The sequence below is a fragment of the Podarcis melisellensis genome, assembly GCF_964234715.1.
Source record: "Podarcis melisellensis genome assembly, chromosome: 13".
NCBI classification, from domain to species: domain Eukaryota; kingdom Metazoa; phylum Chordata; class Lepidosauria; order Squamata; family Lacertidae; genus Podarcis; species Podarcis melisellensis.
Genome location: NC_138545.1, coordinates 24,022,598 through 24,039,029, shown reverse-complemented (window position 1 = coordinate 24,039,029; position 16,432 = coordinate 24,022,598). Strand labels below are relative to the sequence as shown.

Sequence of the window (16,432 nt, the reverse complement as noted above, 5' to 3'; positions counted from 1 at the left end):
GAGGAAGAATAAGGATACATATATGTCATAAATACACTGAGAAAATAAGATAGAAGGTTCTAACCTTCAGAGATGTAATGTGTTATTCTGCACTCTGCACTTTCCTGAGGGCTGAGGAGTACTGGGGTACTGCCTCTGGGCCCCCCCCCCGCTGCTTTTTGAATGAAACATTCCTTGGGGATTTAAGATGTCTGCAGTATTCATTGATAAATGTAGAAGTAAATGGAAGCAAAGAGGCATACCTGAAGCTCAGAGGGGTCTGAAAAGAGGGTGCTGGTGAGCTCCCAAAGATACAGTTTCAGTTCCAGCTAGAAAGTTGAAACTCTTGAACCCGTGGCCCTGAGCTGAAGAGTCCCATGCGCTACCAACTGAGCCATCCATGTATGTGCATGCAGTACCCAAGCAGCTGGATCTAGCCACTGTTTCTGGACCCAGAGAGAGTGATGCTACATCAGAGACATTGTGGCGAATTAAAATGTCAGCTGGAATTAGCTGCTCAGAGCACCAGGCTGAATCTTTTTTAAAAAAGCAAGCAGGGCTCAGGGCAGGTGGGACTTGCAAGGAGGTTGAGGCCTGGCTGCTGCCCAAAATGCCAGGTTGAGCTTGCATCTTCTAAACTGCCAACTGTGGTCTTTCCCCTTCTCCACCCCCCAGTGGCGTAGCGTGGGGGGTGCAGGGGGGCTGGCCACACCGGGTGCAACATCTGGGGGTTAGGGTTAGGGGGTGCAAATCCACAGGTTAGGGGGCACAAATTACTTGCCTTGCCCCGGGTGCTGACAGCCCACGCTACGCCACTGCCACCCCCTCATGCCAGCTTTGCTTGTGGATAAAACATCCACAACCATAAAGGTTAAGGGCTTTGGGGGGCGTCATATTTAAGCAGATTCTAAGCCAGTGGTGAGTAGTCAATTACAATGAATGGGGCACTGCTTCACCAAGCTCAGTGTGCCCTCAACCAACCACCAGCTTGCCTGTCATCTTGCAACCAGTCCGGGGGGTAGCGTTGCCTATCAGCTTCCTGCTCCTTAGCCCCCTCCACCACCTGTGGGTCTGCCGGCCTTCTGCTCCAGCAGTCCCAATGGGCCTCAGCCACCAGTACTTTCATGCAAATAAGCATGCTTTGTGTTTCTTTCTGATTTTTTGCTCCATCGACGGAGATGGGATAAGCTTATCCATTGAATTAGCAACTCGGTTCGTAGCAAAAGCAGGGGGGGAAATACTTTAGGATGATGCAAATATCTTCATCTTTTGAATTCAAGTAGACAAGGAAAGGCTGAGGAGGGGGTGTCAGGTGATGGAGTTAACAACAACAAGCATTCCAGCCGCAGCGAGTGGGACAAAGCAACGCTCACAGCAACAAGGCCTGCTTATGAATGAGACTCACAACATCTGATTCACATTATTTCCACCCATGCACATTTCTTTTTTGTTTAAAGCCAGGGTCAGCGAGGGCTGTATAGACTGTGCGGGACATTCTGTTAATGATTTGCCTTTGGGTCGCTGCTGCTGCTGCTTAGGCACATGAGAAGATTAATAAAGACCTTCTGAAGAAGAAGGAGGCAGGCTGAGCTTGGGGTAAGCAGGTGGGAGATTTAGCTGCCCGCTACTCTTTGGCAGTAGACGTTACCACGTTATCCCACCCATCCCTGCAATTTTGCTGCGGTCTCCTGGAACTTTTCCTGCTCCCCACACATCCAAGGAAGCCATATTATTACACAGGTGAGTAAGCAGATTTAGAGGAAATTGTGTGTGTGTGTGTGTGTGTGTGTGTGTGTGCTCCTGCAAATGCGACATCAAGCTTACCATCTCAAGAAGGTTGCTATGCTCCACCTCCTGTTGGACATTGGCTGGTTCGCCCGTGGCCCTTACAGTTTCTACATGCTGTGGGGCAAAGAGGGCTTGTGTATCAGTACTTCACAGTACATAGAAACAGCATTAAAGCAGGGCCCACACAAGGAAACGCCTACTATCGGGTTCCGTTCAGCAGTCTGGTTCCTGGTTCCACATAGGCCCTAGTTCACATTCCCAGATATGAGGGGCAAAGAGCCATCTGGCTCATTCAGGAATATTCCAGGCCTGCTTCCTGATTGTCACCTCTTATTAAAACAACAACAACCTGACCTTTTTTCTTTCTTTTTTTACTTTTGGAGAGAGAAGGAACAGTGTGAGACAATATTGTTGTTGCTAACAGAAAATACCAACACCTGCAAAAATATAGAAAAAGAAGGAGGTGCATAATTTGAGTTGCTTCCCAAATCATGACAATCACTTCACTGAACCATCATTGTGCAGCAGCTAGGAATACTAATGCCTGACATTAGCTGGTGCACCAAAGGTAGCCATGCCCTTGTAACCTCCAAGTTTGACTACTATGATCTGTCCTTTAAGTTGGTTCAGGAATTGCAACTAGTGCCACAGTCAGGATGCTTATGGGAGTGACAGGCTGGCCATTTTAAAACAGCTTTCCTGGTTACCAGTTGTTTTCTAGGCCCAATTCAATGTGCTTACACTTACAGTCCTGGACAGTGTGGGGCCCAAAGATAGAAGAGAATGTCTTCTTCGAATATGGATCTGTGGATGAGGTTTGCTGGTTGCCCCACACAGGAAAGAAGTATGTAGAGCTGGGGCCTATGAAGAACTTGTTCAGTGGCAGCTCCACATCTATGGAAAGCTCTCCTCACTGACGTACACCTAGCTTGGCTCAAGGGCTTTCATGACTGGCCACAGCTTAGTGGAGCAAGGAGACTTTTATGGCTGACCTCCCTGCAGTTCCCTCCATTGGCCAGGGCACAGTGACGGCAAACCTCCATTCAAAACTGTTGTGTGCTTGGATCCTGACACCTGAACACACTCTATAGTAGACCCACCCGTCTGCATCAAGAAACCACAGTTTCACTGGTGCTTTGTCCCCATGTTGAACTCTCTTTTTTTTGCTCCATAGGAGATGGCTGTCCAGTATGTCCATTATAAGGGGATAAAGTTCCCCCCTGGATATAATTCTGTGGAGAACCTTTGCTTTGCTGAGAATGAGTTTGAAGTGCGAGATGATGACATCTTCAATGTGACTTACCCCAAGTCTGGTAGGAGTGGGATTCCTGCTCGGGAATCGGGTGGGGAGCGGGATTTCAAAACGGAAAGACATTCTACATTTGTATAGAATCACAGAATGCACAGCCCTGCCCATTATTTTTGGACCTATTACGAATTCAGGCCAGCTTTGTCCTAAACAAATTATTACAATGCCATCTTTTCTCGTGCACTTGCAAAAATGTAGCTGTTTTTATGTGCTTCTGTAATTTACTTCCCACCCCTGGAAACATTTGTAGTTGTTTAGTTTTTAGGCGGGGGAATTAAAGGACAGCATAACTGAATCTGGAAACTGGATAATTAAGACGATGGCCTTAACATTTTTTAGAAAGACTTAAGGTTTTAAATTCTGTAATCGCAGCCTTAAACACCGAATTTCAAAAAAGAAACATGGCATCGCTCAAAATCCAAAATCAAACTTGCTTGATTCAGAACTGATTGAGATTCAAATGTTGCTTGAATTTGAATGTTTGGGAAATGTTATTAAGCATGTAATCCTCTATCCACTTTCCTGAGAGTAAACCCCATTGAACTCAAAGGGATGCACTTATGAGTTGGCATGTACAGGAAGGTTTGCACCGCATATTTTGAAATCAAATTCAAAGCCTGGTTTTCCTCTTCACCACTCCCACTCCCAAATTTTGAACCAGATGTAGATGTAGGAATTGTGGTGGATTGCTTTGCAAATGGTTTTGGGCCAGCCACTGTTAGAAAATGATGGTGTGCTTGGCTTAAAGTAAAATGAATTTGTGGGTACCGACAAAATAACAATCCTCGTTAAACCTGTGGATTTCTTTTTTCCTTCATCAAGGAACAGTGTGGATGATTGAGATTCTCAGCTTGATCCTCAATGGAGGTAATCCAAGCTGGAATCAATCTGTGCTTAATTCCTGTCGTGCCCCCTGGTTCACCACCCAGCTAGGCCTGGAGGCTGCGCATCTCCTCCCACCTCCACGGCTGCTCACCTGTCACCTCCCCATTCATATCTTCCCCAAAGCCTTCTTCAGCTCCAAAGCTAAGGTGAGTAAATGGTGAGGAGCTGAATATGGAGTTGCCTGGGGTCCTATCAAAGAGCCTAGGGGCACTGCCATGGTGATTGCTTGTGCGTGAAGGGAAGGACATCTTTGAAAGTGAAGGATTGAAGGAGAAAAACAAACCATTTTGTAGTACTGGGGGTCTAGCCCATTCAGCACGAATGGGTTCCATGCTGGGTGTGCAGCTTATTTACAGAGGTGGGGGGAAATTTTGTCATTAAAGTTGTGGTTATAACTCCAGGCCAGACTTTTTTTTTGCTTCAAGTACCTTAAGCTATTTTCATTGCAAGGACTCAAAAACCAAAATTATAACTACATAGTATAGTTGAGTTAAAGTGATCAGTGTTGGTGTTGCCATATTCACCAGTGAACCATATTCCAGGTCTCATCTGTACCTGCCCTTGGCATCTCACTGTTATCACTCTGAATGGCAAAAGCTATTTTTCAGAGGTTCAGCCTTGGATCATGCAAAGTTCCAAATGTTACAGCATAATGCCCAGGTGGTTTCCTTGTAGTCACCCTAAGACAGTGTTCACCCACTGATAATGCCCCACCCCCACCAATTAACAAAAGTTTCTCCCTTAGGTGGTGTACACATTGAGGGACCCCAGGGATGTACTTGTTTCTTACTATCATTTCTCCAAGATGTGTGTCCCCTTTGAGAACCCGGAATCCTTCAACCACTTCCTGGAGAGTTTCCTGAGTGGGGATGGTGAGTTGGATTGAGGGTGGGTGGCTGGAGGAGGAGGAAGAGGCTGGGACATTTGGGTGTCCTTGGTGGAAATCCAGTTCACGCGCCCAGCAGTTCATTGCCACAAGATGCAATGAGGATCCACTCGCTCAGGTGGCTTTCAAAATAACAGCTGAGACAAATTTATAGGGCATGGTTTATCTATATGGTTTGAGCTGTGGTAGCCACAAGGGAAACTCCTTATGCCTATGGCCCTCCAGATATTGTTGGACACCCACACCATATATTTAAAGCACTTTTGCATTAACAGTCATGCCTTCCCGCAAGGAATCAAATCAAAGAAATCGTTATTTGTTAAGGGTGCTGGGAATTGTGGCTCCATGTATGGCGTGACCCTCATATGGGTTCCTGTTGTGTGGCTGCTTACCTGCATAAATCTATCTGTATGTGCAGAGACGTGCCTTTTCGGACCCTTGGATGCATGTGTGGCAGTCAGGGTCAGGACCAGCAAGGTGCAGTGACATTGGGGCCAGGCCAGCAGTCTTGGTCCCATTCCCCCTTCTGTGCATTATCTTTAGTCATGGAGAGAACATAGGAAGCTTCCTTATTCTGAGTCAGACCATTGGTCTGCCTAGCCCAGTACTAGTCTACAATGACTGGCAGTGGCTCTCCAGGGTTTCAAGGAAGGGAAATTCCCAGGCCTACCTGAAGATGCCAAAGATTGAACCTGGCACCTTCTGCCTGCAAAGCAGATGCTCTACCAGAGAGCTACATCCCTTCCTTGTAAAAAAAAAGGGGGGTTTCTGTAAAAAGTATTTCCACCACCCATTGCTGATGTCTCTATCTCCGTGTATTCCTTGGTGCAGTACCTTTTGGATCATGGTTTGACCACGTCACAGGTTGGATGAAGCTGAAAGGCAAAAGCAACCTCCTTTTCATCAGCTATGAGGAGCTGAAGCAGGTGAGAGCATGGGGCAGATAGGACCTTTTCCAAGGTTTCTGTAAAGCATCCTCCCCATTGGTAGAAAAATGAACGCAAACCTATTCCATGCGTTCTTCATTGGTAAGACAAATGAGACAATGTTTTAGCAAAGCGAAAATCAGGGTTGAATTCAACGCTACACACATGTAGTTCCACCCTCACAGCAGGACTTACTGTTCTTCTCCTTGTACCTCACCCCCAATCTGTTCCAGATGGTCCCCCAACTTAATAGAGCAGATTTTGAAGTTGCAATGGGGAGCAGGGGGCTGCAAGAGAGAGGAGGGGGAGATTCCACTGTCCCAATGGAGGTTTATAGACCAAGCAGAATGGCCATGCTGGTAGGGTTGGCCGTCAGACACAAAAGTAGTTTTTGAGCTATTTTTAAGGAAATTTGCCAAAATCTACACTTCCAACATGGGTTACAATGCATCTGGACACTGTTTCAGACAGCCAAATCCTGACTATGTCTGGGAAATTCCGGATGTATGGCAGCCCTAGGTGTTGGATGCAACCCAGAATTCAAAAATGTCTGCTAGGTGATGGAGGGGAAAGACAATTTACACAGGAACCTCCCATACACCAAGCCAGATCATTGCTCCATCTAGCTCAGCCTACTGAACTGTCTCACAGGTTTCATACAAGAGCCTTTCCCAGCCCAACCTAGTGATGCTAGGGACCTATTCTGAGCAAAGCATGTGCTTTTCCAGTTGCCCTATGCTGCCTCCCATTTTTATTTCATTCATCCCACGAGTCACAACCTGTATTCCTTTTCCATTGTTATCAGTTCTTAAACTGCATCTTAAACATCACTTGAGCTGCAGTCATGGGCACACTTTCCTTGGAGCAAGTCCCCGGAGTAGACATGTACAGGATCGTGTTGTTCTTTATTTAAAGCGCTACCTCCTACTCATTTCCCCCGGGGTTGTTGCATTGGATATTGCAGTATCATAAACAGGCAGACACCATTATTAATATATGGTGAAACCTCTAGAAGCTGTCTCTAGTCTTTTGTCTTGGCTGTGATTACGTCTCAAGTTTTGTGCAAAAATTAGAACCCAGGGAATGATAACAGAGGGACTTGGGGTTAACTGGGAAACTGATTCTCTGGCTGTGCTCAGGATAAATAGGGTTTTGTATATTCTGCAGTTTTCTGACATGATGAAGGATGAGTGCACAATTCATCACCATGAGCATCTCAAATTTCATTAAAACACACACTTCAGGATACAAAACCTTAAGACTGTAGTTAGGTATCAAAGAACATAGGTCTTACTTTTTCTGCTGCCTAGAACACTAGTCCCCTCTATATCTGTTCAGGACCTGTTTGGTATTGTGGAACGCCTCTGCCATTTCCTAGGGAAAGAGCTCGATGAGGCAGCGATTACATCAGTGGTGGCGAACACTTCCTTCGAAGCCATGAGGAGAAACGACATGTGCAACTCAACAATGCTTCCCAAGGAATTTATGGACCAAGAGAAAGGGACCTTCCTGAGGAAGGGTGAGGCTAGCTCCAGTAGCTTTTTCTGTAGTTTCATAGGAGATGGGGGGAAAGGGGCACGGCAGACAGATCACGGATAAAGGAACAATCCAGCCACAGTGCCAACAAAGGTGAGAGAATTTGGGTGGCACCACCAGTGACCTTGCACAATCAAATATGGCTGGGGCGAAGATAGAGTGAGGACAGGAGTGGGATGTGTGTGTGGTGACACAGCAGAATCTGCTGACATAGCAGAATCCTCTCCATGTCAGCAAGACCAGAGACACGCCACCCAAAAACCATTTATATTAATCAGTGCTGAGGCCCATAGCCCTAAATTAAAAACCAGGCGGTAATTAGCATGCATTAGTGCAACAGTAGAGCATTAGGTTGTTAATGGAGTGGGAGAGAGCAATGTAGTATCTTCGCCATTGCCTAAGAGGCAGGCAGTGACAAAATAGAAGGGGGAAGTTAAGCAACTTGAGAAGATCTTGGCTGGCTGGTCATAACAGAGAGTCTAAATAAGTCTTCTGGCACACCAGCTCCATGGGAGAGAGAGAGATCTGAAGGCTTCTACTTTGACCTCTGACCTCCTGACTCTTCCTTTGCACCGGTCACTTTTCCCTTTGCTGTCCTGCACAATTTCATTGGCAATTACAGGCACCCTTTGATCTAGTAGCACTGGCGTTTACAATGCTTATTTTTTCTGGCGGGCAAAGGAGCTGACTTTCAAAGTGCTGGGAAGTTCAGCTCCAGAGAAGTTTAATCAAAGGTAGTTTGAATTTAATTGTTGCCCGTGTCCTCATTTTCTAGGCATCTGTGGAGACTGGAAAACTCACTTCACGGTGGCACAGTCTGAATACTTTGACAAGGTTTACCAGGAGAAGATGGAGGGCCTGAAAGGAATATTCCCTTGGGAATACACTAGGCAAGAGAACCACTTGGGAAAAGGCCTTAATTTCTGAACTGAAAGATGCCGCAGCTAAAGCTTGTCTATCTGTTACCAAGAAAGCCCTTCCTTAATCCTAAACCCTAAAGTACAGGCACTTTTTTGTAGGGGAAAATGTATGAGCTCGGAGCAATTCATAACATTTTTTATAATTTCACATGCTTCAGGGTGCTGGATGTGAACACATGTTATGCTTCAGGGCACAGAGTAGCACATGATGTATCATGTGAAGGCATCTACTGCAGTCATCTGGCTGAAGCTGGGCTGCATTGGAATTAGCAGGGGGAAACTGACAGAGGCTGCCTTAAGTTGCACAGAAGAAAACGGGGATCTAATCATGTTTCTTTTTCAAAAGAAATATCATTAAGGCAAGCAACGAACAGAAACTGAATATAGCGATGCAACACACTATTAATCTCAAGATGGTAAATAGCAAAAGAAAGGCAATTTTTAAAATAATAATAATCAGTGCTTTTTTTCTAAAAAATGTTTAGGGGTACAGTGGTACCTCAGGTTACATACGCTTCAGGTTACATATGCTTCAGGTTACAGACTCTGCTAACCGAGAAATAGTGCTTCAGGTTAAGAACTTTGCTTCAGGATGAAGCAGGAGGCCCCATTAGCTAAAGTGGTGCTTCAGGTTAAGAACAGTTTCAGGTTAAGAACGGACCTCTGGAACGAATTAAGTACTTAACCTGAGGTACCACTGTACTCTCATTTTGACTCAAGAAAATCACCATTTTATAATTCAAATAGGGAAAAAATAAATGCAGTGAATGGACAAAAGTACAAAATTCTCAAAATGTTTAGGGGTATGTGTCCCCCAGCGTCCCCACAGAAAAAAAGCACTGATAATAATAATTTTAACAAACACCACCAGTTTTGCAGACAACCACAACAGAGATAATATTTTAGAATCAACAGTGTGGATTTCAGAAAGTTATTATTCTAGAACGTTTGTGGCAAAGGGCTTCCGAACCCCATAAAATAAACTTGAGGGAAGGATAGGTGGCAAAGGCAGAGAGGCCTGAAAAAGCATGTGGTTGGGGGGCAGCATTTTGTTTTGAGCTAATCAGATGCCTTTCCTAACTAAACAGTTTTTAAAAATAAATAAATAAATAAAAACGGATTAAATTTATTTGTTCTTTTTGGCTGCAAATCTGAAACCTGATCAAAGTTAAGTCACTTGACTCCCACTCCTTCTCTATTGCCAGCTTTTCTGAGTATAGGCATCTCCATCCTGCCTTGTCCTCCTTTGCTTTCAGGCTTATTAGCTCTGCTCAGTCGAAAAGCCTGGAAAGTGTGTGTGTGTGTGTGTGTGTGTGTGTGTGTGTGTGTGTTTAAAGTTTTTCCTGGAATTTAAACTTGTTCTGAAAGGGAAACCTAGAAGAAAGTAGACCCTCCCCCTAGCTGGCATATGAAATACTGCTGATACAATGTCAGTCTGTTATGTGTGCGTTTGTGTGTGGCCCAGCTCCTATAAACTGGGGAGTGGCGGGGGGGGGGATACAAAAACCCGCTTGGAACTCACATTCTTGGAATCTCACATCCCCAAAGTATGAGGGTTGGTTGCGGTTACGCACTGGCAAGGAAACCGTATGGTATACTCATAAGTGGCATGGCTCAAAAGTATAGAATTGGTGCAGGAGAAGAACTCCACCCCCTCCCTTGCACACAAACACACACACACAATTTCCAATCCATTCTAATAGGTGTATTCACATTAATCCGAGTGCCACATGCTGAGATCTGCCTTCCTGCCATTCTCAAGAGCTTTATAGCGGCATCTGGCTCGTTAGTAGGTTTTCGTGGACTGTTGTTTAGATGCAGCATGGTTCTTTAGATATTATTGGTGAGAGAGAGAATTTTGAATGTGGAACTAGTAGATAGTAGTTTCCTTGGATTAATTAATGTTATGTTGTTGGGTACATAAGGACCCGTCCTTATGCCTGTAGGCCTCCATCAAAATGATTCTGTTTTCGTGGTTTGAAGCTCATAGCCCAAAGACAACGTTCCATTTCTGAACCGGAGAGGTGCTGGGGCTAAACTCTGCCTGGGAATTGCACCCCTAGATGCCCCAAAGTGTGCGTGCTGGCTGTGGCACTCTGCATGCGGTCAATAGCCATTCTCTTCTATAGCAACCTGCTTGGACTCTGACATTTCTATTGTCCCAAGACAAGGGTAGTGAATCTATTGGACTATAACTCGGGTCACCTGGCCATGCCGGCTTGGGCTGATGGGAACTGGACTCCAGCAACATCTGGAGGGCCACAGGTTCCCCGCCCTTGTTTATGGCCAAGCATCTGGTTTAAGTTAAGCCAAACAAGCAGTTCCTGAATTGGGAAGGGCGGGAGGGAGGGAGGGAGGGAGGGAGGGAGAGAGAGAGAGAGAGAGAGAAGGCTCTTAATGAAATCCATAAGGTCCATGTGACTTCTCCCAATTTTCCACAAATCACGATCCCGCCCAGCCTTCTAAAAACAGTAGCTACGTGGGGGACAACAGCACATAAACTAAGGATCCCTCTGTCTCCGCTGTGGTCCAAGCACAGTTCGCATTTCTTAAACTGCGAGTTCGCATTTCTTAAACTGTCTCAGCATCATTTGCTTAATTCATTTTTCTCCAGAGGATCTCGTGTGTGTGTGTGTGTGTGTGTGTGTGTGTATGCAAGCAAGAAAAGCCTTGGCTTAAACGCCAAATCTGCCCGGGGAGTGCGAGCCCTTTTACCGGGCAGCCTCGCGGTCTAATGAGCCGCCTCCTCCTCCCCTGCGTTAAACACAAGCGCGCTCTGCACACGCTCAGAAGCAGCCTCGCCTCTCGATCCGCAGACTTTCTGACATCGCCGGCCGAGCCCCGCCGCTGCAAAGCGGGCTCGAGGGACTGAGCTGCCTTGAGCTGCAAGTCGAGGCGCGATCATCCGGCTGGGGGAACTTGTGGCTCGGCTCTCAAGGGCACTCGTAGGCGGAGAGCGGAGGCGTCGGCCGAGCCTGCTCCCCCTCGGTCCCTCCCTCCCTTCCCCTCCCCTCGCCTGCCTGCCTGCCTCCCCTCCCCTTCCCCTCCCCGCTCACTCGGCGCTGCCGCAGTCGCGCCTCCACGTGCCCTTGGCCGGGCTCCGGCGGGGACTGCAGCTGCAGGCAGCCGTGGCGTCGGGGGCCGGGATTTCTTCCAGGGGGTGGCTCCAGGCTGGGCTAGAGCCGGCCAAGGCGGGGGGCGGGGGCGGGGGCGCAGCGCGGAGTTCCGAGGCGGCGGCGGCAGCGACAGAAGCAGCCGCCACAGCAATAGATCAGGCGAGCCCGTCCCGTCGGTGAGCCCGCCTGTCTGCGCCATGGTGAGCCGCTGTGCGCTCTGCTGGGGGGCGGCGGGTGGGGGTCCGGGCTGGGCAGGTAACTCGGCCTCCGGGGGTAGGTGGGTGGGTTGCTAAGGGCAGTGGGGAGGTGGGCCACGTCGGGAGAGGTATTCTAACCTGACCGCCCCCTCCCTTGAAGGAAGCGCACTAACTGCGGGAATGAGGTGCTGGGCATCAGAGAGGGCATTGCGATACTGGAGGGGGAGAGGGTGATGGGGATCAGGGTGGCTCGCCGCTGGAGGTTGCCCACAGCACTGGAGCGGGGGGGCAGGCGGGGGCGGGGCAAGAGTTACTGTCAGGGGTGTAACTGGGGCTTGCAGCCGAATCGCAACCGTGTTTACTCGGGAGTAAATACTACTGGCCAACCTCGCTGTGCGCACGCAGGACTTCCAAGCCTGCTCTTTAATTCCGAGTACAGTAGTTAAAAGAGATGGTGTGTCTCTCCCTCAACCGCGCCTCCCCTCCTGAATGCCTGCTGATGTGAGGGATCCCAGCCTAAGATTTGTGATTCTGGGTGGGGAACCCCGGTACTGTGGTGGTGGTGGTTACTGATTTCTGGCCGTGCAGTTCAAGAGTGTGGTTTTCAGCACCTGGCAGGAGTCTCTCTTTCCAAGGGATGCTCAAACAGAGAGTTTCCTTTGACGTTTCCTGCATCTGTAATTCGAACTAGAATCTACACTAACCAGAACACTCCTTTTGGTTTAGAATTGTGTGTCTTCATTCTGCTTACTAGCCTACTCTTCTATCCTGCTTCCCTCCCTCCCTCCCTCATTAACAACACTCTCAAATGTTTTTGGACAAAAAAGGCATTGATAGAGTATATTATTGGGTGGGGGGGGGGGAACCTTACATTTTGGAGCGGGGATTAAGAGCAGCATAGCTAGCTGAAAGTTGGCTCTGAAGGAGACACCTGATCTCACTGCGTGTGTGGACCAGGCATTTGTTCTAGCTGGGCTCAGGCTGGTTGCTCCAAGCTGGAGGTGGTGGCAAGATACCTTTTCTTCCGGATTTAAACAAAGTCCTACGATCTGTGTGGGAGGTCAGCAAAGGGGAACATATTTTAGTATCTTATTGTATGGTTGTCATTTAGAGATCCAAAGAAACCCCAGAAAAGGTTGACCTGGTTCCTGGCTCCGTTGTAGAAGAGCAATCTTTGGTGTGCTCACACATGCAAAGAATTGTGAGCGCCAAACTGCACATGATCTGTGAATGCATGCCACAAAACCACAGTAGGTGGTTCTTCAAAGGAAAAATGGCTAGTTTGATACTTTTTTTAGGCATTTGTTTGCTGCCTTATAACCTTGCTTGCCAGTTTCCCATTGCAACTCTATTCCCCCACCCCACCCTAAAACACAAACACATGCTAGTTGCTACTCCTCAGCTACTAGGTATGGGTTTAAATAGGTGGAACACATTTGGAAACCTGTAGAGCAAGGAAGAAATAGGACTGTGGCTTGGGCAGAGGTAACTGCCACTGAAAAGTGCCAAATAGCCCCTTCCCTCCTTATTATCTCCCTCCCAGAACTGCTTGTCTTTAGAAGCAGCAGCTTTTATTTCACATGTTTATGTGTAATTTGACTTTGATGGGCCTTGCACTCTTTTTTTGCTTTTGCAAGTTGACAGTGTGGCAGAGGGTCTGTCCCATAACCTCCATAATGGCTGTGTGGTCTAGGGGAGTACCAGTAAGGACACCGACTGGTGTGCTTCATGTGCCTCCTCTCAGTGCTCAGGGTTAAAAACAAAAGGCACCAGAGCTTTAATCCTGGAAGTGTAAACTGGAAGCCCCCTCTTTGTCAGGTGGGACTGTATAACACATGCTTCGCAAAGAAGAAACCCCAAGTTCAGTCTGTGGCGTCTTCAGATAAAAAGGACCAGGCAGCTGATAGGCCTACGCAAATTGTTTAACATTTTCTTGAGCAGATGGTCATTTTCATTATTGTTTTGTACCACTTACAGTGTTGTTGTTTTTTTTTTTTAATGTTTTCATAATGTTGTACACCATCCTCCTGATCTCCTATGAGAGGGCAGTGTAGAAATACTTCTGTGAATTGGAGGATAGCAGGTGATGGGAAGAATGTTTGCCACAAACCAGAGCATTTTTCTACCTGAGGCAGAACAGGAAGCAGCCCCTCCCACAAGCCACGGTGCATAGGACCCCTAGGAGTATGTAATAAATAAGCAAAATAAAATAAATAAGAGTTTTCTGCTCTTTCGTGGCAACCGAGACCAGTTGCCTCCACCCTGACTCATGGTGGAGCCGGCCTTCTGCTGAAACTGCTCAGTGCTACTCAAAGGAAACATCTCTGGGCTAGATGGGCAAATGAGCTGGCTTGGCATAAGGCAGACTCCTGTAATCCCAGGTGTGTGAGGGCTAGAGTTGATTGTGAAGTCTTCTCCGGTAGGGAAAGGCACTGCACTTATTCAGCAGGGTGGTTCGTAGGTAATTTTTTCAGCTTCTTATTTTCTCCATGGAAACCATTCCCCTGGTACACACAAATGTCTGCAGAAACATAATCATGGCAGTCAGTGGTGCCCAGCAGCGATTTCTGAGATCAAGGTGACGTTTTCTAAATGATGTGATTTCCCCCCTCCCTCCACATATTCAAAAAGTGGGTATCCACTGTGTTTTTAAATAGAAAGTTATCAGTTCTTGATGTACTTCAATCCAAGACTCTTTTCACTGGGGAATATCTGTAAAAAGGTAAAGGAACCCCTGACAATTAAGTCCAGTCGCAAAAGACTCTGGGGTTGCGGCATAACCACTAAACATAGGCACAGCTCTGCAATAGTAATATTTACACAAAAATTAAAGAGAGAAGAATTTAGAAAGTCCGTATATAAAATCATATCATAAATATTGCTAATATTAATATCTGTCATAAAAGTGATTTTAAAAAATAAGTGTACTTGCTTGGAAAGAATAGATGCACCAATGTGTGCCACATAAGTAAGGACAATGATGATAAGTAATGAGTTTAAACATTTTTTCTACATTCTCTATTTTAAAAGCCATACAAAAACTAGTCCTCAGCAATCCGGCTAGGAAGAAGCAGAATTTAACTCTGGCATTTAATTTTCTTAATGCAGGGGGTGCCAACATGGAGCCTTCCAGAGATGATGCTGAACTGCAGTTCCCATCATCCTGGGATGTTGGCCATGTTGGCTGAGCCTGATGGGAGCTGCAGCCCAACAATATCTGAAGAGCATGATATTGGCTCCTCTGGACCTAAAGAGATAAAGAACAGCCTGTAACATCTTAGTCATACATGGAACCACTTCTTTAGACTTTCTATAACTTCCCTGATCATAAAAAAATGCTGCTGAATTATATATGGACCGAGTTCCTGGCTTACACAGTATATTGCTGGGCAGGCCATCCCAAGACATTCTGCTACCTGAGGCGGAGCAGTCCCCCCAGGTGCTGAGTACCTAAAGCCAGCCAAGTTATTTTAGCGCCCGAGGCAGAAAATTCCATGAGCACCTCTCTGCTGCTGTTCCCTCACACTGTAATAATAGATTAGATAAGTAGCAATTTGCTGAGCTTCCATGACACCCAAAATCAACTGCCTGAGGGGGCTGCCTCATTGCCTAATGGTAGGGCTGGCCGTACCTGACGATAGTAAGAGAGAAGACTTGTTCACTTTTAGATATGGAGGCAGTTCATACACTGAGCAGTGAACCCCTTTGAGCAATCTTTGAAAGTTTACTTTGACCCATTGAAAACCACCACTGTAGAATTAGATGAAAGACGGAGATCTGCCTCTGGTGTTTGATGTGAGACGATGGCTTTTCCACCAACGCTAAGACATAATTTGTGCAATTACTGAGTGCTGTTTGTGTGCATGCATGCATGTGTGAACTTGCCCCAAAACAGGGCATAATCTGACCAGGGTTCAGCCCCTGTGAAATGTTGCATAGTGTCCAAGAGACGGTGTTGTGCACTAAGCGCTCCTCAGTTCCAGTCTGGATTTCTGTACGTGATCTTAGGTAAGCTGCTCTCTCTGTGCCTCACCTGCAATATGGGGATAATAACTCACAGAGTTTTCCCTAAGGATTGGTGATGTTGAGTATGTGAAGCTTCTAGAGTCTGCTAAAAACACTATATGAATGCTAAATCTGATGATGACCTAGTGCAGAATGTATTTCCTTGCCGGAAGGGCTGTTGCATAGTGGCAGAACATCTGCTTTGCTTGGGAAAGGTTCCAGGTTCAATTCCTGGTATCTCTAGGTAGGGCTGGGAGAGAATGCTGTCTGAAATCCTGGAGGGCCACTGGGCAATCCTAACTAGGTTGCTGTACATTAATTGCATTAATCTTACACTTCCTCCCAGAAGCTTATACAGTGGTACCTCAGGTTACAGATGCTTCAGGTTACAGACTCCGCTAACCCAGAAATAGTACCTTGGGTTAAGAACTTTGCTTCAGGATGAGAACAGAAATCGCGTGGCGGCGGCGCGGCAGCAGCAGGAGGCCCCATTAGCTAAAGTAGTACCTCAGGTTAAGAACAGTTTCAGGTTGAGAATGGACCTCCGGAATGAATTAAGTTCTTAACCCGGGGTACCACTGTAGTGGGTTTATGTGGTGTCCCCCCCCCCATTTTATTCACAAAGCAAGCCTATGAGGTATGTTAGGCTGAGATACTGTCACAGTGAGCTTGATGGCTGACTTCAGATTTGAATATTTTTCTCCGATAGGGCCAGTCCTACCATTACATAGAGTGAGCTGGGTTGCCTTAGGCGGCAATGTAGAATGACCTGGTTCAGGGTTCCAGCTAGCCAGCCAAATCTGTTCCATTCTCACCTCACGTTTCCCCCTCTTCCCCACCCCGTCAGTCAGTATTTTGTGCCCACTGAGCATGCTCAGTGTTCAA

At 46.8% G+C, this 16,432-nt stretch overlaps 2 protein-coding genes across 6 annotated transcripts in view; both read left to right on the top strand.

The window, feature by feature from the left end:
* Nucleotides 1–812: 812 nt before the first annotated feature.
* Nucleotides 813–8,819, top strand: SULT2A1 (sulfotransferase family 2A member 1). 3 transcript variants are annotated; one of them, XM_081885820.1, is made up of 7 exons: nucleotides 813–1,719; nucleotides 2,945–3,080; nucleotides 3,899–4,107; nucleotides 4,707–4,833; nucleotides 5,679–5,773; nucleotides 7,112–7,292; nucleotides 8,085–8,819. In XM_081885820.1, exons 2-7 carry the CDS (start codon nucleotides 2,945–2,947, stop codon nucleotides 8,234–8,236), a joined length of 900 nt encoding a protein of 299 aa, XP_081741946.1. In that variant the 5' UTR covers nucleotides 813–1,719; the 3' UTR covers nucleotides 8,237–8,819. The 3 variants fall into 3 exon arrangements, with proteins under 3 accessions (XP_081741946.1, XP_081741944.1, XP_081741945.1); XM_081885818.1 differs by having other exon boundaries at nucleotides 814–1,719; nucleotides 2,942–3,080; XM_081885819.1 differs by lacking the exon at nucleotides 813–1,719 and having other exon boundaries at nucleotides 1,913–3,080.
* Nucleotides 8,820–11,306: 2,487 nt separating this feature from the next.
* The window catches only part of ARHGEF40 (Rho guanine nucleotide exchange factor 40), a 38,791-nt gene continuing 33,665 nt past the window's right edge, over nucleotides 11,307–16,432 (top strand). For all 3 annotated transcript variants that reach the window (XR_014162459.1, XM_081885814.1, XM_081885815.1), the window contains exon 1: nucleotides 11,307–11,545. Coding sequence is in view for 2 of the 3 variants with exons in the window: in XM_081885814.1 (XP_081741940.1) it covers nucleotides 11,543–11,545 (3 nt within the window). In the remaining variant the exon portion in view is untranslated. The remainder of the gene's footprint in view (nucleotides 11,546–16,432) is intronic.